At 41.3% G+C, this 24,238-nt stretch overlaps 1 protein-coding gene across 1 annotated transcript; it reads right to left on the bottom strand.

Moving 5' to 3' along the window:
• Window positions 1-8,168: 8,168 nt before the first annotated feature.
• ctbs (chitobiase, di-N-acetyl-) lies at window positions 8,169-20,160 on the bottom strand. Its single transcript, XM_088350161.1, is given in 7 exon segments — window positions 8,169-8,324; window positions 14,671-14,855; window positions 15,908-15,924; window positions 17,947-18,016; window positions 18,323-18,400; window positions 18,403-18,493; window positions 19,924-20,160. Coding segments are annotated over 7 exon segments (834 nt in total).
• Between the last annotated feature and the right edge of the window lie 4,078 nt (window positions 20,161-24,238).

Here is a 24,238-nt window from a genome sequence, read left to right as displayed (position 1 = left end):
ATTTAACTAACTTTAAAGCGCTGGGTTAGGGGAGTCCACGCCTCCCGCGGAATTTTAACTGTCTGAAAACTATTTACCTGATAGAGTCTAGAATTGTCAGGGTTTTTCTGTTAAGAATCTGCCCCCCGTAATTTCCTTTTCAACGGAGGATTCTTAATCTTTTCGACGGAGGATCCTTAAACTTTAAGAATCTACCCCCCGCGCGAGACATTTACTTTTACCGGTATGCACACAATGTTATGAATAAATTTTACTCACGATTCTCTAAGTCCTTGGCTTTCCGTCAACCGTCAGATTCCAGCCCGCAAGGGAAGGTCCAGTCCCGGAAAAAGGGTCTTTATGCTGTGGCCACAGTCTTTCCTGGATTTTCCTCTCGCGTCCTGGAATCATCTGGTATCTTGGAATCCGGTTTCGAAGGACCAATTAAATGTTAGGTTCATGTCCCCAACATTTTTAATAAAACGCTCTGAAATAAAAGAAGACATAGAGAATCGGTTATTTAGAATTAGTTACTTTATTAATCATCATTTTGAGAGCCCCGGAGATCGAGCTGTTACGAATCTCCTCCTCGCTTGCTCGCTAGCTGGGCTCTGATCTCAAGACGTCCCCGAACCCTCCTAATATTTAGTTTTTGCCCTGTAATACATGCCTCTTTACTGAGGGGCGGGGATTCTATCTAACAAAGGAGACTGTATTCTAACTTTTGCTACGTAGAGTTAATCAGTCTTCTTTTGAAAGCCTGCTTTCCAGCCGATGATGGAAGGTTTCCTTTTGTCCTGGGTAAGACTTCCTTTCCTTCTTCTCACGCTCTTTGGTGAAAAACAATCTTGAGTTATGGCATGAAGAGGTCATTCCAGGTCAGGGTACATCCGTTGGTATGTGAGAACAAAACACAGTGCATGAAGAGGTCATTCCAGGTCAGGGTACATCCGTTGGTATGTGAGAACAAAACACAGTCTGTACATCAAAACACAACTCATGGCCTTGGAGAGTAGTTTACAGGCTGAGAACGCTTCAAAATGGCTGAGAACACATATAACATATTAAATGTCAACTGTAGGATAAATATAATTATACAATCCTAACACTCCCTACCAACCAGTCTTCTAGACTTCGAGCCTGATTACCTGCTCCTACTAGACAAGAACAGAGCAGGAGACCTGAGCATCCTTGAGACTTGTCTTTTAAGCCCACAGCGCAGTGCATCCATGCAGCAAACAAGGCTCGTGACATCCTGTTCCTGATTTAACGGTCGATTGACACAGTATCAGTCGATATCTATATACCCTTGTGTGTGTCTGTGGTGAGACCCATCCTTGAATACTAGGTGCAGGCTTCATGTCCTTACCTAGTGAAGGACATCCAACAACTTGAGCATGTTCAGAAGTGGCAACTAAAATGGTCCAGGTGCTCCGCAACCTGTTCTACGAGCTGGAATTTCTCAATCTCCCATCACTGGAGAGTAGGAGAGCTTGTAGCCACTTAATTCTGGCCTACAAAGTTATCAATGGCAACGTGAATCTCCCGCGAGAGCTGTACTTCACACCTGCATCGCAGAGAGGGTTACGCAGCCACTCCCAGAAGATGCATCTGCCAAGGTTCCGGCTAAACCGGCAAAAGCCATCCTTTGCTGTTGGTGTTGCTGGGCCCTGGAACGGCTTGCCTTAAGGGTTCCTCAACATGCCAACCACAAAGCAATTCAAGGAGGCGCTAGGCGTAATTTTGGCTGCACCCTACCAGCTGAATCCCACCCCCACCTGGACCACTCCCGTACTCCTGCCTTTTCTTTTCCTTTCTTTTTTTTTCCTCATAAACTAAAGATGGCTCAAACCCATTGTGCTTTTCTTATAGCTGATTGATTTGATCGATTGTGTTTTTAATATCATTATCAAGCTAAAACAATCTAATCCTGTTGGTATATACTTTTATTTTACCTTTCAATACTTCTACTTTGAAGTTTTTCAATTGTTGCTCCAAGCAGCGTAGAATGTCGCAAAAAAATAAATGCAATTTAGTTACAATGTTATTTTGCTCATTTTTCCATTTTTTTCTCAGATCTTAGTAAGTGGCTAACTAGAGAATGGAAACAAAAGGTCAGATGCCTGAATTATAAAACTAAGCGAGATCTACCTGTGGAAGGCAAGTGACACTGATGAACAAAGCAGCTAACAATGCCAACAGCAGCTAGTTGCATAACTTGCAGCCAAGTAGCTAACGTGAGTGGCAAAAGGAAGAAACAGTGGAAAAAGGGGAAAGATGCCTAGATCATGGTAATCAACGACATTCCGCTGTGCAAGATGAGTGACGCTGAAGTACAAAGGAGGGGCATATACCAATGACACGTGCAACGAGCAGTGAGCCATAGCCTCCAGAAAAGAGGCAAATATAAGTGGCTAAAAAGGGAAACTGTGGAAAAAAGCGGAAGATGCCTGAAAGTTGGGACTAAGCAATGTTTGCCTGCAACAGAGACTGTGAAAGGGGAGTGAAACTAAAAGACTAAACAGGAACAGCTATCAATGAAAATAGTAGCTAGTGGCATGACATAGCCTGCAGCTAAGTGACTAACATGGGTGGCCAGAGAAAGAAACGGTGGAAAAAAGAGATAGATGCCTGAATACGGGACTCAGGGCTGTTTGTTGCAAGTGGCCGTTGCATGCTAGCTCAGCAAAATGGTCCTTAAGGCTTCAGTAGTAGCAAAATGGCAGCCAAATGGGTCAGTTTCTGCAAGTTGTGTAGTATAACCACAAATGTATTTATAAAAATCCAGTTTATAGATGTATGTTTGTTTTACTTAATATTTGAATTGATTTGTTTTATTGAAATAAATGAAGTATTTTTACTCCAATAGAGGTCGCTATGTCGCTGGACATGGCACTCCAGGGTAAACATGTGATAAATACTTTATAAAATAAAAAACTATCAGGATAAAAGGCAGTAAACTATTTACAACATAGTGCTTGGAGACTGACTTAAGTAATAATAGTGCATTGTGACCATAGTGCAATGAAAAGAAGTGCAATAACATTAAGCATCAAAAATGAAAAAAATCCTCCCAAAAATTAACAAGGTATATATTTTCACAGTTTCGTGCAATAACATAAAGCAACGACAAAAGAATTAAAAAACTAAAAATAAGGTGGAGATTGCCTTTGGAGAGAAGATATCGCCTGTTGGTCCTAGTGTTGAGGGAGCTGTACTGCCTACCAGAGTTCAAAAGGTCAAAGAGGTGGTGGCCGGAGTGAAAAGAGTCCTTTAAAATGTTGACGCATCTTCTGCAGTATTGCAAGCTGGCAGTCAAAAAAATCAAATCAAAACACTTTATTTGTCCCCAGAGGGCAATTAAAGGACACACAGAGTAGCATACAACACCCACCAACATACATACATACATACATACATACATACATACATACATACATACATACATACATACGATAATCCAATCTTAACCGTAAAGTGCTGAAGTCCATACAATAAATAAGACTGAATAAAATGTTTAAAAGTGAATAAACTGTATAAAAAGTACCAATATAAATGAGTTAGTGCACTGTCATGAATGATGCAGGGACACAACACTACAGAACACTAGGGGGCGGGGGCTGTGAGTTCAGGTGCTGAACAGCCCTGGGGATGAAGCCAGTCTTCCTCCTTTGAGTCATGCAGCTGGGGCAGCAAAGTCTGCGTCTTGACGGCAGCCAAACAAATTCCGGGAACAGGATGTGTGTAGGGCCCTGAAGAATTCTGCGGGCTGATTTGGTGGTTTGTTGCTCACACAGAGTTGTGAATGCTCTTAGAGGCTGGCCTATTATTTTGGAGCACACTTTTGCAGTGTTCAGCAGGCGGTTATCTATTTTGTATACCGATGGAGTGGAACCGGGAAATGAAGGAGAAGGTGATCACACTTCAATGAAGTAAAAGGTGGTAAGGATGTTACTACTGCCCCGAAAGATTGTATTTTCCTGAGCAGATACAGTCTTTGTCGGCATTTCTTGAAGATCTCTTCAACATTCGAAGCGAACCTCAGCACTCAGTCAAATGTAGTGCCCAGGTATTTGTACGTATCCAAAATCTCCACTACTTTCCCTTGGATGTTGGTGGTGACTGCCAGCTTCCTCTTCTTGGGGGAGAAGGTTATTGTCATCTCCTTGGTTTTCTCAATATTCAGCTCGAGAGAGGACCTCTCGCACCATTCTACAAACTCCTGTAGAGCTGAACTGTGATGGTGTACTTGACCTGACAGCAGAGATAGGGGGACTGTGTCATCGGCAAATTTAACTATGGGGGCAATGTGCTGGAAGGACCTGCAGTCACTAGTGAAGAGAATAAAGGGGAGAGGAGAGAGGACGCAGTCCTATGGGGAGCCGGTGGAAGTTAAGACGAAGTCCGAGTACGTGTTGTTGACCAGCACTCTCTATGACCGGTTGGTGAGAAAATCAATGATCTAAAGAGTGAGCTGGTGGTTAAGTTGGAAGCAGGTGATGAGTTTCTTGGCTAGGAGGTTGGGCTGCATGGTGTTGAATGCTGATGAGAAGTCTGCATACAGAAGTCTGGCTGTGGTTTTGGGGGTATCCAAATGTCTGTGGATGGTATCGACGAGCTCTGGAAAAGATGCTGGAACACACCTCCCAGCTGCTCAGCACAGAACCGTAGGGTCTGCCCACAGATGTTCTCTGGGCCTGGAGCTGAGGTAATTTTGGTTCTGTTGAGGGCTCTCACCACCTCTTCTGTGCTGATGGCTAGGGCAGGATGAAGATGGTCAGATCTGAGTTTGGAGATGGCTGACTTGAGTTGGGCGGTGGTCTTTTTCAAATCTGGTGAAAAAAAGTTAGGTCATTAGCGAGTTATGTTGGGTTGCTGCTTGCAACCTGGATGTGTTTGCGGCTGGTGGACACATAGTTCACTGCTGCCAGGTTCTTAAGGCCCTGCCAGGCTGAGCTGAAGTTCCCCTGTGAGAAACACTTCTTATCTTTTTTTTTTGTATCTCAACTTGGCAATTTTAATGGCACATTTGACCTCTTTGTTAACCTCTTCCTTCTCAGCTACAGAGTCAGTGAAAAAAATCCTCCTTTTCTTATTCAGAATTTCTTTCAGCCAGGGTTTGTTGTGTGGATAAATTGTCACCTTTTTGCCTGGAATAACATTATCCACATAGAAGGAGATGTATGCTGACACTTTTTGTAGCTGCTCACAGATGTTATTAGAACAGGACACAAGGGTATTCCAGTCGGTAGTTTCGAAACACCCCTGTAGCCTATCAATGCTGTCAAGTGTCCACTGTTTGATGTCCTTGACAACCTTAACTGTTTTTTTAACTACAGGTGAATATGCAGGGGCAAGCAGTATGCTGTGGTGGTCAGCAAAGCAGAGAGGAGGGAGGGGAACAGCTCTATAGGCATCAGGGACTGAACCATAGCATTTGTCCAGTGTTTTCCCATGACGAGTGGAGCATTCGACATACTGATGGCATCCTTTAAGTCTGTGTTTTTCAACCTTTTTTGAGCCAGGGCACGTTTTTTACATTTGAAAAATTTTGCGTCACACCACTAACCAAAAATGTTATAAAATGACACTGAACAGTATGTTATATTACAATATAAATTATAATCCCGACCTGTTTTTACAGCACAGACACTTGGCAAGGACATAATGTTTGCAGAAACTGATTCATAAATGTTTTATAAAATTTTAAAAAGTGACATTGGATAAATTCTCATGGCACACCCGACGACACTAGTGTGACGGCACAGTGGTTGAAAATCATGGCTTTAAGTGATCTATTGAGCAGTGGTTGAAATCACCCATAATGAATTGGGGGGCATCCGGGGATGCCAGAGCCAGCTTGTGCGGTGTGCTTTTAATTTGTCCTTTGTCTACAGATGCATTTGTTTTGGGATGGATAAAGACCAGGATTATGAATAGTTGTGGGAATTCCCAGGGAAAGTAAAAAGGACGCAGGAAAACAGCCAAGAGTTCTTTGTCGGTGTTGAACAGCTGTTCCCTGACAACAACTGTTACACCAGCGGGGGTTGACATATAGGCAGACACCGCCGCCGTGCTCTTTACCTGTCAGCATAGTGTCTCTGTTCAGCCTTAAAAGGAATCTATATCTATATCTATATGCAGGCCATAATCATTATCATTCCCATTCAACTACGTCTCAGTAGAAGCAAGAATGGAAGCAGTCTGATATTTATACATGTGGTGAACATTAGCTTGCAGTTCATCAGTTTTGTTGCGCAGTGAGCGCACATTGGCAAGAATAAGAGAGGACAGTGCATGAGTTTACTTTCACCCAGCTCGAGTCTTGCTTTTACTCCACCTTATCTCTTCCCCCTTCTCGTTACCTTTATTTTATTTTGAAGAGTGTCTGTAAGGTCGAGCGGATGTTAACGTTGTATCACAGTTGTATCCTCGGGTAGATTGTCAATGGCTGCGGCCTGGTGAAAGTGAGACCACAGCTGCAGAAGAAAGTCCCGGGAGTATGTGGTCAGCTGGTTGTCCGGTAGAGTGCAGCCGCCACGGACGACAAGCAATCCAAGAAGTGCAAAAGCAGCACATTATTCCAAAAAGTCCCCGTGCAGTCCATGCTACCTGGTTCTGTGCTAACCCTAGAAGCAGCCTGGCTGACGGGAGGCGATCGACAGTGAACACACCACAGGAAAAGCATCTCCGGAGCCAGCAACCGAACTGCCAGAGTTGCACCACGGTGGCAAGAAGAAAAGAAAACAGCACGTGCACTCAAACATACAAAAAAACATGAAAAACTCCTCTCTGCACCGCCGGTTACCGGATGAACAGTGACCCCCCCCAGACTAGACAGAGGGTAGCCGAAGATCATTTGGGCTGTGTTGATTACTCTCTGTATGTTTTTCCTGTACGCTGCAGTGCTCGCAGAACAGCACGCTGTGATGCCGTGTCCCAGAATGCTCTCCACTGTGGTTTTGTAAAAGGACACAATATTCTCCAGGTTGTTCCCCCTGAGTACCCTCGGAAAGTGGAGTAGCTTCTGGGCCTTCCCCACCACACCCCTGGTTTGGCAGAACAAGAGAGTTGGTTGTGCTCACCCAAGAGTTTGAAGGAGTGGACTCTCCTCCACACAGTCTCCATTTGTTATGAATGGGTCTGTGGGTCTGTGCTTGTTTGTAACTATGGATTTTGCGGTGCTAGTATTACTTTATTTTTCTAACACCACGTCATCAGCCTCATCTTCTCCTCCTTCCTGTATGTCGTCTCATCCTCATCAAAGATGAGTCCAACCAAAGTGGTCCCAGCAAATCTGTTAAAAGTAGTTCTGCAGCTGAGATAGAGCGGGTCATCGGGTATTCAAAACAGGTCCTCACTCAGCTGAGGAGTCAAAGTCCACACATCTAACAAATTTAGGAAGTACAGTCTTTAAGCAAGGGCAGCACGGCGGCGCAGTGGTTAGCGCTTGTGCGGCACAGTTCATGTCATGGGAACCTGTCGTGGGTTCAAATCCAGCTCCAGACTTTCTGTGCGGAGTTTGTATGTTCTCCCCGTGCTTGCGTGGGTTTCCTCCGGGCACTCCGGTTTCCTCCCACATTCCAAAAACATGCATTTCAGGTGAATTGGCCGGTCCAAATTGTCCCGAGGTGTGAATGAGCGAGCGAGTTGTCTGTCCCCGTGTGCCCTGCGATTGGCTGGCAACCAGTTCAGGGTGTACCCTGCCCACTGCCCGAAGATGGCTGGGATGGGCTCCAGCCCCCCCGCGACCCTAATGAGGATAAGCGGTACGGCTAATGAGATGAGATGAGTCTTTAAGCATGCCTCATTGAAGCTGTCGGCGATAATAAAAGCTTCGTCGGGGTGGTTAAGCTGCTGTTTATTGAGATCAGCGAGCAGGAGATTTAGCGCTATGCTAATGTTAGCACCCGGCGGTACGTAAGCGGTTGTCACGACGACCAGAGTTTGCTCCTTTGGGAAATGGAAGGGTCTACAAGATACTGCTAGAACTTTTATATTGGGAGAGCAATGCGTGTCATCGATCCTACTGTTATGACACCACATAGTATGCATGTAAACACTTAATTCCCCTTCCCTGCTTACAAAACAAACATGAAACAAGAGAATGAAACATTTTTTAAAGTAACACAACGCACTGCTGGGGTATTTTATTTACACTTACAGTGTCAAAAAAACGGCTGTAGAGTTCAGCATCCAAAGAGAGCGCCCCACATTTCGGCGCTCTCTTGCCGGGCAAGTGCGTTGTCACTGTAGGCTAAACCTTTCTCTTTCACAAATTTTGTCTTGAGGCAAATACTCTCGGGGTCGTCGAACCAAACCTGGTGGACCAAGCCCTCTGCCCCCTGAAAGTTAAGTTAAAGGGACACTGTGTATGATTTGACAACTAAACATACGGCAGAATGCTTTAATCTGGCCTGCCGTAAATTTCTCAGTATTTCAAAAAAGAGGCAAATATCTAATTAATTTCTATCCAAGAATATATATATATTATTTTAAAATATATGCAAACCAAATGCTCCTTCTTGCCGTTTGAGGAAAGTAAGGGTGTCTTGCAAAGGTGTTCTGTCCATGTTTGGGACTACAGTCACTAAAATGTAATATCTTATGGCTGACCAAAGCCTGACGCGAAACCCGGGTCAGGACAGTTTTAAAATGTCAACCATTACATTCGTGCTCAGGCGGGGCGGGGATTCTCTTCTTGCTGCCATTTTTTTTTATGATCCATCCATCAATGTTCTTCGTTTCTTTTTCTTTGTGGAAGATCTGCGTTATGGATTACACCCCCCTCTCATACGTCGCCCAAAATCACCCATCCTCCTCCCAAGTCTTTACAAAATACTTTAGAAAATTTGGGTTTGCGTCAGTCTCAGTTCTTCAAATCAAGTCAATTTGTCACGGACTGGGTCATGTTTTAATACCCAAGTCGGGTTGAGCTGGATTTTTTTTAGGCCCTAACAGTAATCCCATGCTGTATTGCAGTTTACTTATCACAGTTTCATCATGCACTGTGTTCTTCGTTCTAATTGGCTAGACAGAGGAAAATGCTTTCTTTCGCCAAAAGAGTTGGACATATCCAACTGCTAAGTTTGCTCTGGAGCTGCATGCAGCTCTTTGGCTCTCCCTGATGGCTTTTTAAAATCCCAGTCCAAGATGTACACAAAGTAAATTGAATGCATTTGTTGAATCGTTGGAGAATTGTGACGGTTTGTGTCTCTTTTGAAAGGAAACACTTTGAAGTTTTGTCCCCAACTGAAATAATCACTGCAAGTGCTACTTACATTGAGTTATTTAAATTGGAACACACATGAATAGAATGCTACTATTCTCACCTGAATTAATTATTTGCCTGCTGTTGACCAGAAGAGTGTGTTGTGTTGTGTCTTCGTCTCGTTCGAGCCGGTGATGTAATGCGGCAATGACAAGGGGGCAGCATTTAAGGCAGGAGTGCAATGGAAGAGATGAGAAAAGGGTGCTATGGCACAACAGTTGTTTTCACAGATCATTAAAAATAAGATTTATCTGGTTTCATGTTTTTTCAGCTTCAGTAGGCTCAGCCTGGTAGTTTTACCCGATGTTATTGCCCTCTGCTTAAACTCTTATTTTGTGTTTCTGTCCTTTTTTTTTTTCAAAGTAGTATGACCAGTGTTCCCTCTAAGCTGCGCGCATGCCCAATTGCGCACTACTCGCACATTCTTTGCGCTCGAAAAAATCTAGCTGGCGCACAAAAATGAGGGCTCAAAATTACTAATTAAGAAGCGACTCAAGTCAAATTTACAGTGTATGAAGGTAAAAATACACGGGTTCCCCTGACGTTGTGTCCCAAATGCGGTATTTTGAAGTCGAGTCAGAGTAGAACGAAGTTGAGTAAAGTTAGTAGAGTTGGTCGAGAACCGGCTTCTTCGGCTCGGCTCACTAAAAGGAACCGGCTCTTTTGGGTCCTAAGCGGCTCTTCAGGTTGTTTTTGCTTCTTTAATCCCAACATGACCAAATATTATGTAAAACTATGCACAAAATGACTTAAAAGAGGGGGGGAGAAATACAACAAAAAAGAAAAAAATACCAAAATGAAAAAGTAGTGAAAAGCTGAGAAAAAAAGAAACAAAAGGAAGAGAAAAAAAGAAGGAAAATTTTAGAAAAAAACCTGAAAAAAAGAAAAGAAAGAAATGTAGGAAAAAGGCTAACAGAGAACAAAAAGAAAAAAGAAACAGCTCGGAAAAAATAAACACAATGAGATTTTTTTAAAGGAATTTTAAAAAAGGTAGAAAAAAACACAGAAAAAATAAGAAAACGTTTGTGTTGCATTCAAATAATTTTCAATTATATCAAGTGAATCTTGTTGGCAACATTGTACTTCCACTAAAAAATGTGATTAATTACAGTTCTGTATCTTGCAACCGACTAAATAAGCCCCAAGAAATGTTAATATTATGCGAAAAAATATATCAGGAAAGAAAAACAAATGGATATCTTGTGAAAGAATTGTAAGACCAAACGACGTTTGTAGGCCGTACAACCTTTGCAATAGTACATGAGTCAATTCATTCAAAAGAGAAAAATAATTTTGAATTGCCGGAAACTCAGCAAAATGTAACTTGACGTCAAGTTTTGGACATGTTTGATAATGAATTATCTTGCCACACTTAGGATTATGGTTGCTCACTGTTGTTTCAAGCGTGACTCACCGACTTTGTGTGCACGCTCAGACCCGTGGAAAATTAGAGGGAACATTGAGTATGACAATAAAGCCAAACATACTTTTATTTATAGCTCCCACTTGAGCTTGTTGAGTGTGATGAGTTGGTTTAGATGTAATGTAATTTGTTAATACATTGAATGCCAAACATGAAAAAAAAAATTGTTTGCGAATAAATATTCTGTCATAGAATAGATCCCTTTTCATCCATGATTTTGATCTGTAAGGGTAGGCTGCAAATACAGGCTAAATCAGGGTTGTCCAAACTTTTCAGAAAGCGGGCCATATCTGGTAGCCTGAAAATGTGTGAGTGCCGACTACACAGCCTGGCATTCTTTGAACAGTCTTTTGTGAATTCACCCTCCGTGAAAGCTTTGCAGTGCTTGTCGATCAGTGTCGCGACCTCGTAACATTTTCATTTGACTTGCAAGGTCTCGTGAAAAAGCATTGCTGTCCCGTTATAATAGCTTCCGGTTGCTTCACCTTTTCACAGCGTTCGTTTCTAGTTGGCTTTTTGTAGTCAGCCTGTTTGGTCTGGCAGTCTATCTTGATAATAAATTATTTGAAAACAGCCAAAGTCTCTTGGGAAATTAGACAGATGCAGTTGTTTGAGATTTGGGTAAAAAAACAAACTAAAATTTTCACTTGTGCCCTCACTGTCAACTTTTCTTTTTTTTATATACAGTTGCCATGTCAGAAATAAAGAGGGCTGAAATTCTCACAGAAAAGTGGCCAAGAGGGGGTACTGTCATCATCTGTTGAAATGGTGATTAATCTTTTTGGGGGGTACAAATTTATTTGACACTGTTGTCAACATTGCTGCCGGGCCACATATTATAATTTTTATGACAGAAGCCGCAGGCCTGTAGAAATTTGATCACGGGCCGGACTTTGGACACACCTGGGCTAAAATGATAAAGGATAGTGCTGAAAAACATGGCTAAAACATTTGGAGGGTTTTTTGGACATTTTTTTTTTACTGACCCACCTGAAAATAGGAAATCTGGCTTCGGCCCCAGAGCCAAACTGAGTTTGACATGGCTGGTGTAGTGCAACCAAAAAGGAGTACTGAAAAGCACAAGGAAGAATGTTGTGCTATTTTTCTCCTTAGACGCACAAATACAGTCACCTAATTCAAGTTTTTAAAATGCCATATGATCATTCTCATTTTCAGAATTTTCTAAAATTCAAAAATTAATTATATATATTAAAAACATCATTCAAAAATGTCTTAACGAAAACAAGAAAACAATGTCTTATGGCTGATGATTTAGCTCATTTTTAGATTATTTGTATTGAAATATAGCAAAATATATTTTTAAAGGATAAAATAAGAAACAAAATAACAAAATAGTCTGACATGGCACTGGCAGATAAGAAAACTACAGTACAGGTTGTTTTAAAAAAATGATATTCTTTGAGATGTTTACATCACAGAAAGTGCATGATTAGGGCAAATGAGACAAAAAAGTATAAATGTTGATGATGATAAGATTTAATCTTTTAGATTTGAATTAGAACACTTTAGGATCAATGAATGGGGGCTGGAGAAGTGTTGAAAAATGAAATCATCGTCATCCCCGCAGGTTTTTGTTAGTGTGACATGAAAATAAGGAAAGCCCTGTTCAAATAGAGTCCATACCCAACCTCCCAAAAAAGATTTAAAACAAAGAGTTTTTTTCAAAACTAAAATATGTTCTACACTTCCCTCCATTCAGGACATTGGCCAGAAGCGCTGCCTATCCCATGCTAAGAACATTACCGGGGACCCCTCTCACCCCCATCATGGACTGTTCACTCTGCTAGCCTCTGGGAAGAGGTTCTGCAGTGTGCGGTGCAGGACCACCAGGCTCCGCAATAGTCTAGTCCCCCTGGCCATTAGACTGTTAAATGGTCAATCTAACATATAGTTAACTTAAATCTAAACGGCTGCTAATCTGACTTTTTGCACTACTGGCAGTTTTTTATAGCTTGCCACTCATTGCACATTGCTCTCTGCACTATGGTAATTACAGCGTTATTGTTACAGTGTTAATGTTACTGTGTACCTGACTTGTTAACCTGACTGCCCATTTTGCACATCTGGTTAGCTACTCTTCTTGCACTATCGGCACTATGGTAAAATACTATACGTAGCCAATTACAATACAACTTTATTTATATCTGTACATTCAAGGAAACTGTGGGGGTCAGATGCATCGACATTTCGTTCTGTATACACGTGTACTAGAATGACAATAAAGTAGATCTGAATCTGAATCTGAATCTGAATCTGAATGTTCGTAATTAATGAATAAGCCGACTTGAGGCTACGATCATAACTTCAAGCCAGGAGATGGCGGCAAAGAGTAACAACGTTTCACAGCACCTCTAATATTCAAAGGATAACACATTTTGGAAATACCCTGTATATAATGAATCTTTGTTAAGTAAAACACGAAAAGAATGAATATTTCGCTCTTCTTCTTTAATAAGACGATTCAACACATACGGGAAGAGATTTCTAAAGACCATGTGAACATGTCACAAATTAAAGGTCTGATGCACGACATGGTGGCTGTTCAGGGATTTTTTTTTCCCAATTTAGTGATCTGTCACTTGAAAATCTTAAACAGGTGGTGAATACGGCCAAACCAACTACTTGCCTGTTTGACTCGCTTCCGGGTTCGCTGATTAAAGGTATTTTTTGGGTCCTTGGACCGTCATTTCTAAATATTATAAACATATCACTCTCCTCAGGTAGAGTTCCAGCGGCTTTTAAGCCTGCTGTTATTAAACCTACATTGAAACGACACAACTTTGATCCAGAAAGCTTATGTAATTATAGAACGAAATGTTGTTTATTGGTCCATCTAAATGCTGTGACTTCTTCTCAAAAATTGCTCTGAACATTGACAAATGTCATATCAACCAGAGTGACTGAGTCAAAAATTTTGGTGTCATATTTGACCCCAATCGGTCCTTTCAAACACACATTAAGAATATGACTAGAACAGTTTATTTCCATCTTCGCAACATTGCTAAGTTTTGCCCTATGCTGCCTCAGTCGGATGTGGAGATTATAAGTCATGCGTTTGTTACCCCCAGTCTCTATTACTGTAATGCTGTACACTCCGGTCTCCCGAAGTCCAAAATCAAGAGCCTTCAGCCGGGTCAAAATGCTGCAGCTTGGCGTTTAACTAAGACAAGAAAGTTTGATCACATTACCCCGATTTTGGCTAACCGGCATTGGCTCCCTGTTAGCTTAAAATGTGATTTTAAGGTTCTGTTGGTATAATACAAAAAAATGACTGGACTCATATCTTTCAGATTTAATTTCCCCCAATGTTCTGGTCTGGACCCTTCGCTCTGAAAATGCTGGTCTACTAGTGATCCCAAGAGCCAAGAAGAGATCCGTAGGTTCGAGAGCGTTCTCCATTCCAGCCCCGGTACTGTGGAATGCTCTTCCCCCTGAGATTCGATCCGCAACCACAGTGGAAATGTTTAAATCTAAGTTTGAAACACACTTCTATTCTAGAGCATATGAATAACCTATATTTTATGTTGATGATATCTGCTTATTTGTTATTGCAACATCCGTTGCAGCCTAGTCATCCTGGAAGGGGGATTACCTTATGTGCAGTCCCTTCTCAAGGTTTCTTCATTTTCCTCATGTTGAGGTTTTTGATTTTTTCCTTGCCCTCATGTAGGTTTTAGATCAGGGGATGGTGTAATAATGGTCTGGTTTGCAATAATCTGTGGTCTGTGCAGCCCTTTGAGACTCTTGGTGATTAAGGGCTATACAAATAAACATGACTCGACTTGACTATATAAATTATTTTTCTACAACTGTAAAATGTACAGCATTCTAGTTGTCTTGTTGTATCAAGACTACCCGCCACAGGTTGTTTTGGTACTACAGGAGCTGTAAGAATGTATTATTTCCTCATTTCGGTCGAGGGCGAACAGAAATTGAACTTGGATTGAAAAATTTAAAATCAGGCACCAAAACACACCTGGTAATTGAAGTAAGGTGCCTGCTGCTTGCCGTCCCACAAACAGCCAGACAAGGAGCTGTTGAGTAGCTTCATGATCGAGCTGTATGCTTGCTGTTTTCCGGCGGCGTCGCTACACGGAGCGCCACGGAATGGCACTTGGGTGATCCGGCACACGCCGTCCTACAAAAAGGACAATCCATTATCTAAAAAATATAAAGGCCAAATTTGATCAAACTTCGTGGACACATGTTTATCTAATAAATTATTGCAAAAAACGTTATTGACGACAAGGATACATATTATCTGGGTGGTTAAAGACGACGACAGACATCAACGATCCACTTTAGCTAGGTGGTCATATACAGCTATAAAGGTCAAAGATCCATCCTAGTTAGGCTGCTATAGACGAGTATAGATGTCGAAAATTCACTTTAGCTAGGCTTCTACAGACCTATATAGACACCAAAAATCAATTTTGGCTAGGCTGCCATAGACTGTTGTCTGTTGTAATATGAGGAAGGCTACAGGTGGGCACAAGAAGGAATTTTAGAGTTTTTAATTGAAGAAGGGGAATTAAACACAAAGGGAGGATCAAGTCAAAAACAGAAAATGACAGTCAAAAAATAGGCGGCTAGTGAAAAGGTAAAGTCTTGCAATTTCGGTTGGTTGGTTGGTTGGCTGGCTGGGTGGCTGGCTGGCTGGTAAGGGAGTTACAGCAATCTCTGCTGAACAAAACAGACAATCTGACATGGAACTGTCAATGCTGGCTGCTTTTAACTATTCAATTTAATGAGCAACCGCTGTGTATAGTCAGCACTACAGCGCCTTCTAGCCAGCAATATCATCAGCAAAACTGATGTTAGAGAGGTTGTGTCCCCCAATGCTGACTGTACCTTTATGTTGCTCCAGGACTTCAGTCATGATCCTCTCCAGCAAGATGTTGAATAAAGCTGGAGGGAGAATGCTGCCTTGTCTCACACCGACAATGTTTTGGAACCAGGACCCAATTGTACGATTGATCAGTACCATACTGTTGGCATTGGCATACAGCTGTTCAATGGTCTGAACTAGTTTCTGGCCTACGTTGTACTTCCACACTGTGCGCCACAAGGCGGTTTGCCATACTCTGACAAACTCCTATTTATCTATCTACCTTGGTCAAATCCCTCAAGAGGGGTGACCGACAGCAAGACAAACACATACAATAACAAAGAAAATAAAAAAGGGATGAAAAGGGACCCAAATGCCTAAACACCCAAACAAGGTAGGCACCTCGGCACCTAAGTTGGCCATGCTTTCGTCCCTCCAGATGAAACGGGACACAAGAAAGTGGCAAAGTCACTCGGGTCAGAGTGACAAAACACACTCTTGTTCAACAGCAGGGCCCGACGGCTTTCACTGGTTTACCCCTGCCGCATCATACAAGTGCCCTGCCCATCCCTTAGAATGCGTCCAAACATCCCAATATCCTTTTACAACACCTCTCCACTCATTCCTATCACCAACACAAGCTCTAGCTTCCACTAGATTAAGACCTCTTTCCTGCAGTGCACTCATAATACCATCCATTCACGTCAATCGCGGCCTTCCTCTTGGTCTCCTTCCATTAACTTCTGCTCTGTAGATCCTCTTCAACATTCGCTCCTCATCCAACCTCTCCATGTGTCCAAACCAACCGAGTTCTCTCTTATCCACACGCCTGTGGTGAGGGGCCCTCTCCTAATGAGAGGTAAGAGAATTTTCCCACCGTGGTCCCCTGCGTGTCGTAAGAGGCGACTAAAGCGGAGAGAGCGAGGGGACTGGGGATCCTCTCCTCTCTATCTCTACTCCCTGAGAGACAGCAAGGCAAAGAAAGGGGGACGGGAGACCGAAAGGTCTCGCAAACTTTAGTTATAGGGTCAATAAATGTGAGAGGATGCGGAAGTAAAGCGACTGAGTGGAACACAGAGGAGATCGGAAGGATGACGACTAAAAGGAAGGTTGATGTGTTCGCCTTGAGTGAAACAAAAATGAAAGAAAAGGGTGAATTACAATTTTGAGGTATGTATGGTAGAAAGTCTGGAGTTACGGGTGGACATGCTAGAGAAGGAGTGGCTGTGCTTGTGAGTGAGAAAGTAAAGGAAAAACTGGTGGAGATTGATGTGGGTGAGGTTAAAGTGGAGTGTAGAAGTATGGATGTTTTTAAGTGCATATGAACCTGGTTCAGAAAGAAGTGCTGAGGAGAGAGAGGAGTTCTGGAAGGATTTGTCCGACTGTGTGGCAAGTGCGAAAGAAGGGTGGAAAGTGGTATTACGTATAGGTGACCTGAATGCTAGAGTGGGTGATGGAACAGTTGAAAATGTGATTGGTAGATATGGAGTACCTGGAAGAAATTAGAGTGGGAAGATATTGATTGAGTTATATGTGGAAAATTAGGTGATTGGAAATACATTGTTTAAAAAGAGGGACGTGAATAAGTATACCTTTGTCAGCGTGGATGGTGGTGAGATGGTGGACAGAGCACTGATGGATTATATATTGGTATAAATAGGTGATAAAAGTTTCTCTGTTGTTGTTGAAACGTCTTGCATCGGATGCGCAGATTAAAAGTATGTTCCGTGGTGCTCCTTCCTTCCCTGAAACATGTCTGTTCTTCAGATAGGATGTTTTAAGCCTGTAGTTCCTGTTGATCATGACCTTTAGCATAACTTTACTTGCATGGCTGTAAGACCGATAGTTCTTTAGTTGGAGCAAAGTTGGAGGTTTCCGTTCTTTGCAAGTATAATTAATAGTGATTTTGTCCATGCAGAAAGCCACTGTCCTGTTTGCCAGATTATTTTGCAAATGTTTGTCAAGATGTCTAAAGCTAGTTCACCACTATTTCCTGTGAGTTCTGAAGGAATGTTGTCGATTCCTGGATACTTTCCGTTCTTTAGAAAGTTAAATGCTGCCACTTCTTCTTCTCGGAGGATAGAGAAGTCTTCACCTTCCTTGTATGGAATTCTTAAGGACCCCAAGGTCCTCCTGTGCCAGGTGGTTGTCGAGTTTGTGGCTGTATTCTCTCCATCTATCTATTATTTCTTTTTTCAGTTAGGCTATTCCATGCTTCATCCTGAAGTCTGCTGACTCTGCCAGTTTTGTGTGAGGCCTTTTACTATCTATAAGGCTTTCTTTGAATTGTTCTTGCAGAGACACTCTTATAACATTGTGCATTGGTTTTCAATGAATTTGTTTTTTGCTTCTCTCGAGCTTTTTGTAATTTTCTTGTTCGATTTGAGTGTTACTACCCCTCTACTGTGCACGGGTTGCAATTACCTGTGAAAAATTGATTTTCCCATCACTAACTTCTTTGGTGTTATCTTCAAATTCAGATACAGATCATGAGCTGGTGAAAACAATGTTGTTATTGGTCAATCACAAGTGGATTTTCCCCACAGACATTTAGGAATAGACACAGCGAAGATTTGCACGCTTGTGTACACAGAGAAAGGGACGTCATTCTGTGTAAATAATTGTAAAAACTGAGTCAGTCATGATTGGTAGCTCTAGGTAGCTGTTAATTTACGTACCATGGTAATTTATGATCTAGCTGTGAAATTTGATGATTTTTGTAAGAAAAAGCTCACAATTCTGCAGGGTTAGCAGTTTCTATTCCTACATGTCCGCAGACGTTACTATAGGCAGCCCAAACCTTGAATAGTTTGATGGAGAGGAGCATTGGCCAGAGAGATGCAGTCTCCCCAAATCTGACTCTGCTCATCGTAGGTATCACAAAAAGCAAATCGCAAGAATCAGCGATGGCGACGTAGTCGTAGCAACGTTTGTCGATGCAATTGGGTGACCAGGGCACGTCGAAGGACACCTGAGGACCACCAAGTGAGCGGGGAGCTTTCAGGAGATCTCTTGAGTCATATTCTTTTGTCATATATGATTGCTAACTAGCTGTGATTATGTTAATTTATATGTATTATGGTCATGTATGATGGCTAGCGGTGAGATTTTTGCAATTTGGTGAAAACATGTTTTAATATTTTTTTATCATTAGGCTATTTTAAGCAGTTTTAAGGGGTCTGCTTCAATGCGACTACCGTATATACCAGGGGTCGGGAACCTATGGCCTGTGAGACATTTATGCCTTGTTTCATAAATAGATATCGCTCGGAGATAAAATAGGACTTGTGAAATGTTTATCATTTTGCTTCATGCTTGTCAAAAATGCGAACCCAAGACAATACTAATATTCAAAGGGTTCGGTCCAGTATATACAGAACAGAATTTTAAATTCAGTTAACAGTTAAGGAGTTACCCAAGCAGACCCTGTTTTGGCTGTAAATTGCTAAATAATCCTTTATATAGAAGATCATGAAACAATTTGGGTTCACTGTTGAGACACTTTATGATGAAAAGTCACAGAACAAACTTTAACCTAAAACTTCCATTTAAGGTAAATAAGTTAGTATCCTTGTTTGTAGTATTTTGTGACATTTTTACAAAAGACCTTTCCTTGCCCATTGTTTTGTAACTGTTATTTAGGACAAAATGACAGAATAAATGATCTTCAACACTGTTAAGTAACTTTGGGAGGGAGTCCAGTTTTAAGTTGTATATTTATATTGATATGGGACACAGGCTCTGGCATTATTATTTCACTGATTTTTTTCAAATCCATCAAATGTCACACATTGAAATAAAATGCGCTTAAGAATAAAGTTTTGTCTGGAGAGCAAGTTTGGCGGTTTTGAAATGATCTGAAATGAAATGATCTGCATTTATATAGCGCTTTTCAAGTCAATGACTTCCCAAAGCGCTTTACATTGTGCTTCACATTTCCCAATAGCGGCCTTGATCTGTGCAGCCATGTAAGGCGCTAACCTGCTTATTGGGGGTGATTGGGGGTTCAATGTCTTACCCAAGGACACTTCGACATGTAACACGGACAAGCCGGGATTCGAACTGGGATCCCTTAATCCTGAAACGATTGCTCTACCTCCTGAGCTACTGCCGCCCCCGAAGTTGAATTTTGTCTCAAAATATATGGTGTGGCTCTCCCAATTAATAAATAAATAAATAAATATATAAATATATATATATATATACATATATTTGCTTCTATGGCTTTTAGGGTCAAAAAGTTCTTGAACTCTGTTATATAAAGTCATTTATAACTAGATAGTTAACTTCAGAGTATTGAACAACTTTTGTCTGTCAGTAATTTGTTGGCGTAACGCAATAACTTTTGACATGAAGTAACTAGTAACTGTAACTAATTAATTTTTATTTTAACCCACTCACCTGGGAACCAGGAATGGCCTGGTGGAAAGCTGCCGTGGTTTATTTCACGAGGGCAGTCAGGGCAAAGTACTCTGGCGAGTTTTCTTCCACGGCTTGTTTGATGTCGAGGTTGATGCCGTCCATGAATTGACTTTTGGCTAAGTTGACTTTTAGTGTGATCCAGGCTGTCCTCTTGGTTCCGTCCAACATGGAAGCCAGGGGAACGTCACCTGGAGGCGAGAATAAGGAGCAGTGCATTTCAACCGGTCCAGTTAGAAAAATGAGAGAAAAAAATCAGAATAATCATTCTTTTGTATATATATATATATATATATATATATATATATATATATTTATATATTTATATATATATATATATATATATATATATATATATATATATATTGAATCTTTAATACTTTTGTTATTATTACAAAAAATTGAAAGGTAATATCATTACATATACACTTCCATATATAAAGTTCCATATGAAAATGAAAAAAAAACACTTAAGTAAAATCAAAAAATGTTGAAAATACATTTTTTTCATCTTTTGATTTTTTACTTTAACCAGACTTTTTTGCACATATGAATGGTTTTTATTTTAAATATTTTTTTTGTTGTTGTTATTTTCCTAAATCCTTAGAAAGCTCAAACAAAAACTACAGCCCAAAAAATAAGGGGATACACACACATATATATATATATATATATATATATATATATATATATATATATATATATATATATATATATATATATATATATATATATATATATATTATAAATATATATATGGGCAGCACGGCGGCGCAATGGTTAGCGCGTGTTCTAAGGTCTTGGGAACCTCGTGTGTGGGTTCAAATCCAGCTACCGGACTTCCTGCGCGGAGTTTGTATGTTCTCCCCGTGCTTGTGTGGGTTTCCTCCGTGCACTCCGGTTTCCTCCCACATTCCAAAGACATGCATTTCAGGTGGGTTGGCCGGTCACAATTGTCCCTAGGTGTGAATGACCGAACGAGTTGTCTGTGCCTGTGTGCCCTGTGATTGGCTGGCAACCAGTTCGGGGTGTCCCCTGCCCACTGCCCGATGATTGCTGGGATGGGCTCCAGTACCCCCGCGACCCTGCTGAGGATAAGCGGTCCAGCTAATGAGATGAGAGATAAGATAAGGCAAAAAATCAGACTCCCCTGCTAAAATAGACTCTGTTGGAGATACATACTTGTAACTTCTAGAGTAACCTTCTGTGGCATAAATAAGTCAGCACAGTGAATTTGGGGTTATTTGGAGTTTTTATTCAAGAGTTAACAGGGGGGGGATTTGGGCAGGCATTTTTCCTGCCAAAATCTGACTCCCCTGCTAAAAAAGACTCTGTTGGAGATACAGACTTGTGACTTGTAGAGTAACCTTCTGTGGCTGAAATAGGTCAGCACAGTGAATCTGGGGTTATTTAGAGTTTTTTTCAGGAGTTAGCAGGGGGTGAGGATTTGGGCAGGCAAAAAATCAGACTCCCCTGCTAAAATAGACTCTGTTGGAGATACATACTTGTAACTTCTCGAGTAACCTTCTGTGGCATAAATAAGTCAGCACAGTGAAATTGGGGTTCTTTGGAGTTTTTATTCAGGAGTTAGCAGTGGGGGAGGATTTGGGCAGGCAAAATAATGTGACTCCCCTGCTAAAATAGATCCTGTTTGAGATACAGACTCGTAACTTCTAGAGTAATCTTCTATGGCATAAATAAGTGAATTTGAAATATTACTCATAATATTACTATTATTATTATTATCATTAATAGTAGAAATAAAAACGAACTAGATTTGTCGAACACACATTCAGTAACACATCACAAAGTGGAGGTATTCCTCTGTAGTTGGATCCCAAAACCCAAAAACATAGTAGGTTTAAAGCGTGTCTTACTCTGCAAACAGTGTAGGCAGGGAAGTCCAATTTTAAATGAAAAAAAAAACAACAACAATTTGTTTACACCGCGGGGTCCAATGCAACCAGGGTTTCGTTCACAATAAAAGAAGACATTACATAAGGCTACAAATAGTACATTAGATAAAGGCTATTTGTGTACAATTAGTTGTGATCGCAGAAATCACAGCGTACATTGACGTTGGTGACTTTTTCATCCGCGTTAACAAACGCATTTTGTAGAATACGATCGCGCTTTATTGTTTAAATAAACGCGTTATATAGACTACGATCTCCCAATTGTTTTAATTAGCTTGCTTTATTGTTTTAATAAGCTTTTTGTATAGAATACGATCGCTTTTGTTGGAAGCGCAGCAGAATGCGCGTTCACGCGAGGGGGGGAGGATTTTGCACAGGAGTCAGATTTGGGCACAACACCGTTCGATTACGTTCAAAACAAACACAAAGACGGAATGGTTTAAGTTATATTACATTCCCAACAAATGCAAGACGGAGTGGTTTTGGTTATATGTTCGCCATTACATTCCCGAAAAGTGATATAAAAGTGAATTATAACGAGGTAAAAGTGGTTGTAGTGGCGAGGGGATGAAAATCTGGTATGGATGCATTTCTCTGCATAACAGTGGAAAAAGACGAAGCTAATTGGGAAGATTTTGTGTGCTACGGAGGCCGATGAACGTACAACTCGCAAACCGGAATTCTCAACCTGTTGATACTTTTCCACAATACAGTACTTTTAAAGGAACATTGTGTATTATTTAGCGCCTTCTGCGGGTAAAAAAACATTTGGAAAAGCAAAACCAATATTGATTCATAATAATAAGCAAAATATATAAGCTATCTGTAGTCCATCCATCCATTATCTGCACCGCTTATCCTCAGTAGGGTTGTGGGGGTGCTGGAGCCCATCCCAGCCATATACGGGCAGTGGGCAGGGGACACCCTGAACTGGTTGCCAGTCGCAGGGCACACAGAGACAGACAACTCACTTGCTCATTCAATCCCAGGGACAATTTGGACCAGCCAATCAACCTGACATGCATGTTTTTGGAATGTGGGAGGAAACCGGAGTGCCCAGAGGAAACCCACGCAAGTATGGGGAGAACATGCGAACTCCGCACAGGAAGGTTGGTCGCTGGATTTGAACCCATGACCTCAGAACTGTGCCGCACACACGCTAACCACCGCTCCGCCGTGCTGCTGCTATCTGTAGTGGGTTTACATAATTCACCCACCGAACACTGTTGTTAAATAGACTTCCAGAGGGAGGGGTTAGGAAATTGCGCTGTCCCTTTTTACGGTTAGAGAGATAGGAACGTGCTATTGTTGTTGTAGCCTGTTTTGAAGAGCTTCGTCAATAAAGCTCCCGTTTGCTCCAACATTTATTACTCCGCTTTAAACTCCCGTTATTACACGCTACATATCTCTTTCTATTTTTCTCACCCATAGCATGTAAGAACTTAATTGGGTTGGGGTCCACCGGTGATAGAGTCTGGTTTACGTTAGGCTAAATTGTGTTATCCACAAAAATAGATCAAATAAAAAAATCCACAGTCCTTAAATATATTTTTAAAAATTTGCTGCACATAATTAGATATAAAAATAAAAACATTGAAAATTATTGTGAAAATTAATCAAACCATAACAAATTAATCCATAATTTGTGTGGCCTTCATTTACTTGAAAGGGACAGAGTGTATTTGACAACTAAATGCCGCTGAATTGTGTAGTGCTACAGAAAATGAGTGATACAAAGCACAAGGAAGAATACTAAATATGGAGTTTCAAACTGGCCAAAAGCAACCTTAGTGGGACTGATAAGCATAATGTAACAGAGTTGAAATTTGATTGTTTTGAATGTTTTTTTGAATTCTCACAAAACCCTGTGTTTTTGTTGTATTACTGTTAATATTCCGGTACCGCATTCAATTGCTAAGTCATGGGCGTCTGCGACTGTCTTTTTCGTTTGGCACTTTTTGGGCTTCAGCGCTAGCTTTAGCTTCAGCTAATTTGCATCGCGTTGAAGATTATTGCGGTCCTGAACAGATGCACTGACTTTTGTATTGTTTTGTCAACTGAATGCAGGCAATAAACCGAGTGACTGAAACCTCGTGTCGCGCATGATTGAGGGTCGCAGGGGTCATCAGTAATTGATTTTTGGAAAAAAAATTAATATTTAAGTGCGAAAAAATTAATGTTAATTTTTTCGCGGCAAGGCCAATTAATGGGTATTTATTGGATTTCTAGCCATTAATTGGTAATTTAATTGCTCCAACCGGTGTTGCGCCGTTGGATGCGCTCGGCGCCACATGAGCAGCGCCATTTGCCGTTGACGACATCAATCTGCGTGAAGTACTCTCTAACCATTTTTTCCTTCGGTCCCATAACCGTGCGAAGAT

This window comes from Urocampus carinirostris, chromosome 12 (genome assembly GCF_059441175.1).
Source record: "Urocampus carinirostris isolate Australia breed hairy pipefish chromosome 12, RoL_Ucar_1.0, whole genome shotgun sequence".
NCBI classification, from domain to species: Eukaryota; Metazoa; Chordata; class Actinopteri; order Syngnathiformes; family Syngnathidae; genus Urocampus; species Urocampus carinirostris.
Note: the sequence above shows the minus strand (reverse complement) of the source record. Positions and strands in the feature narration are given on the sequence as shown.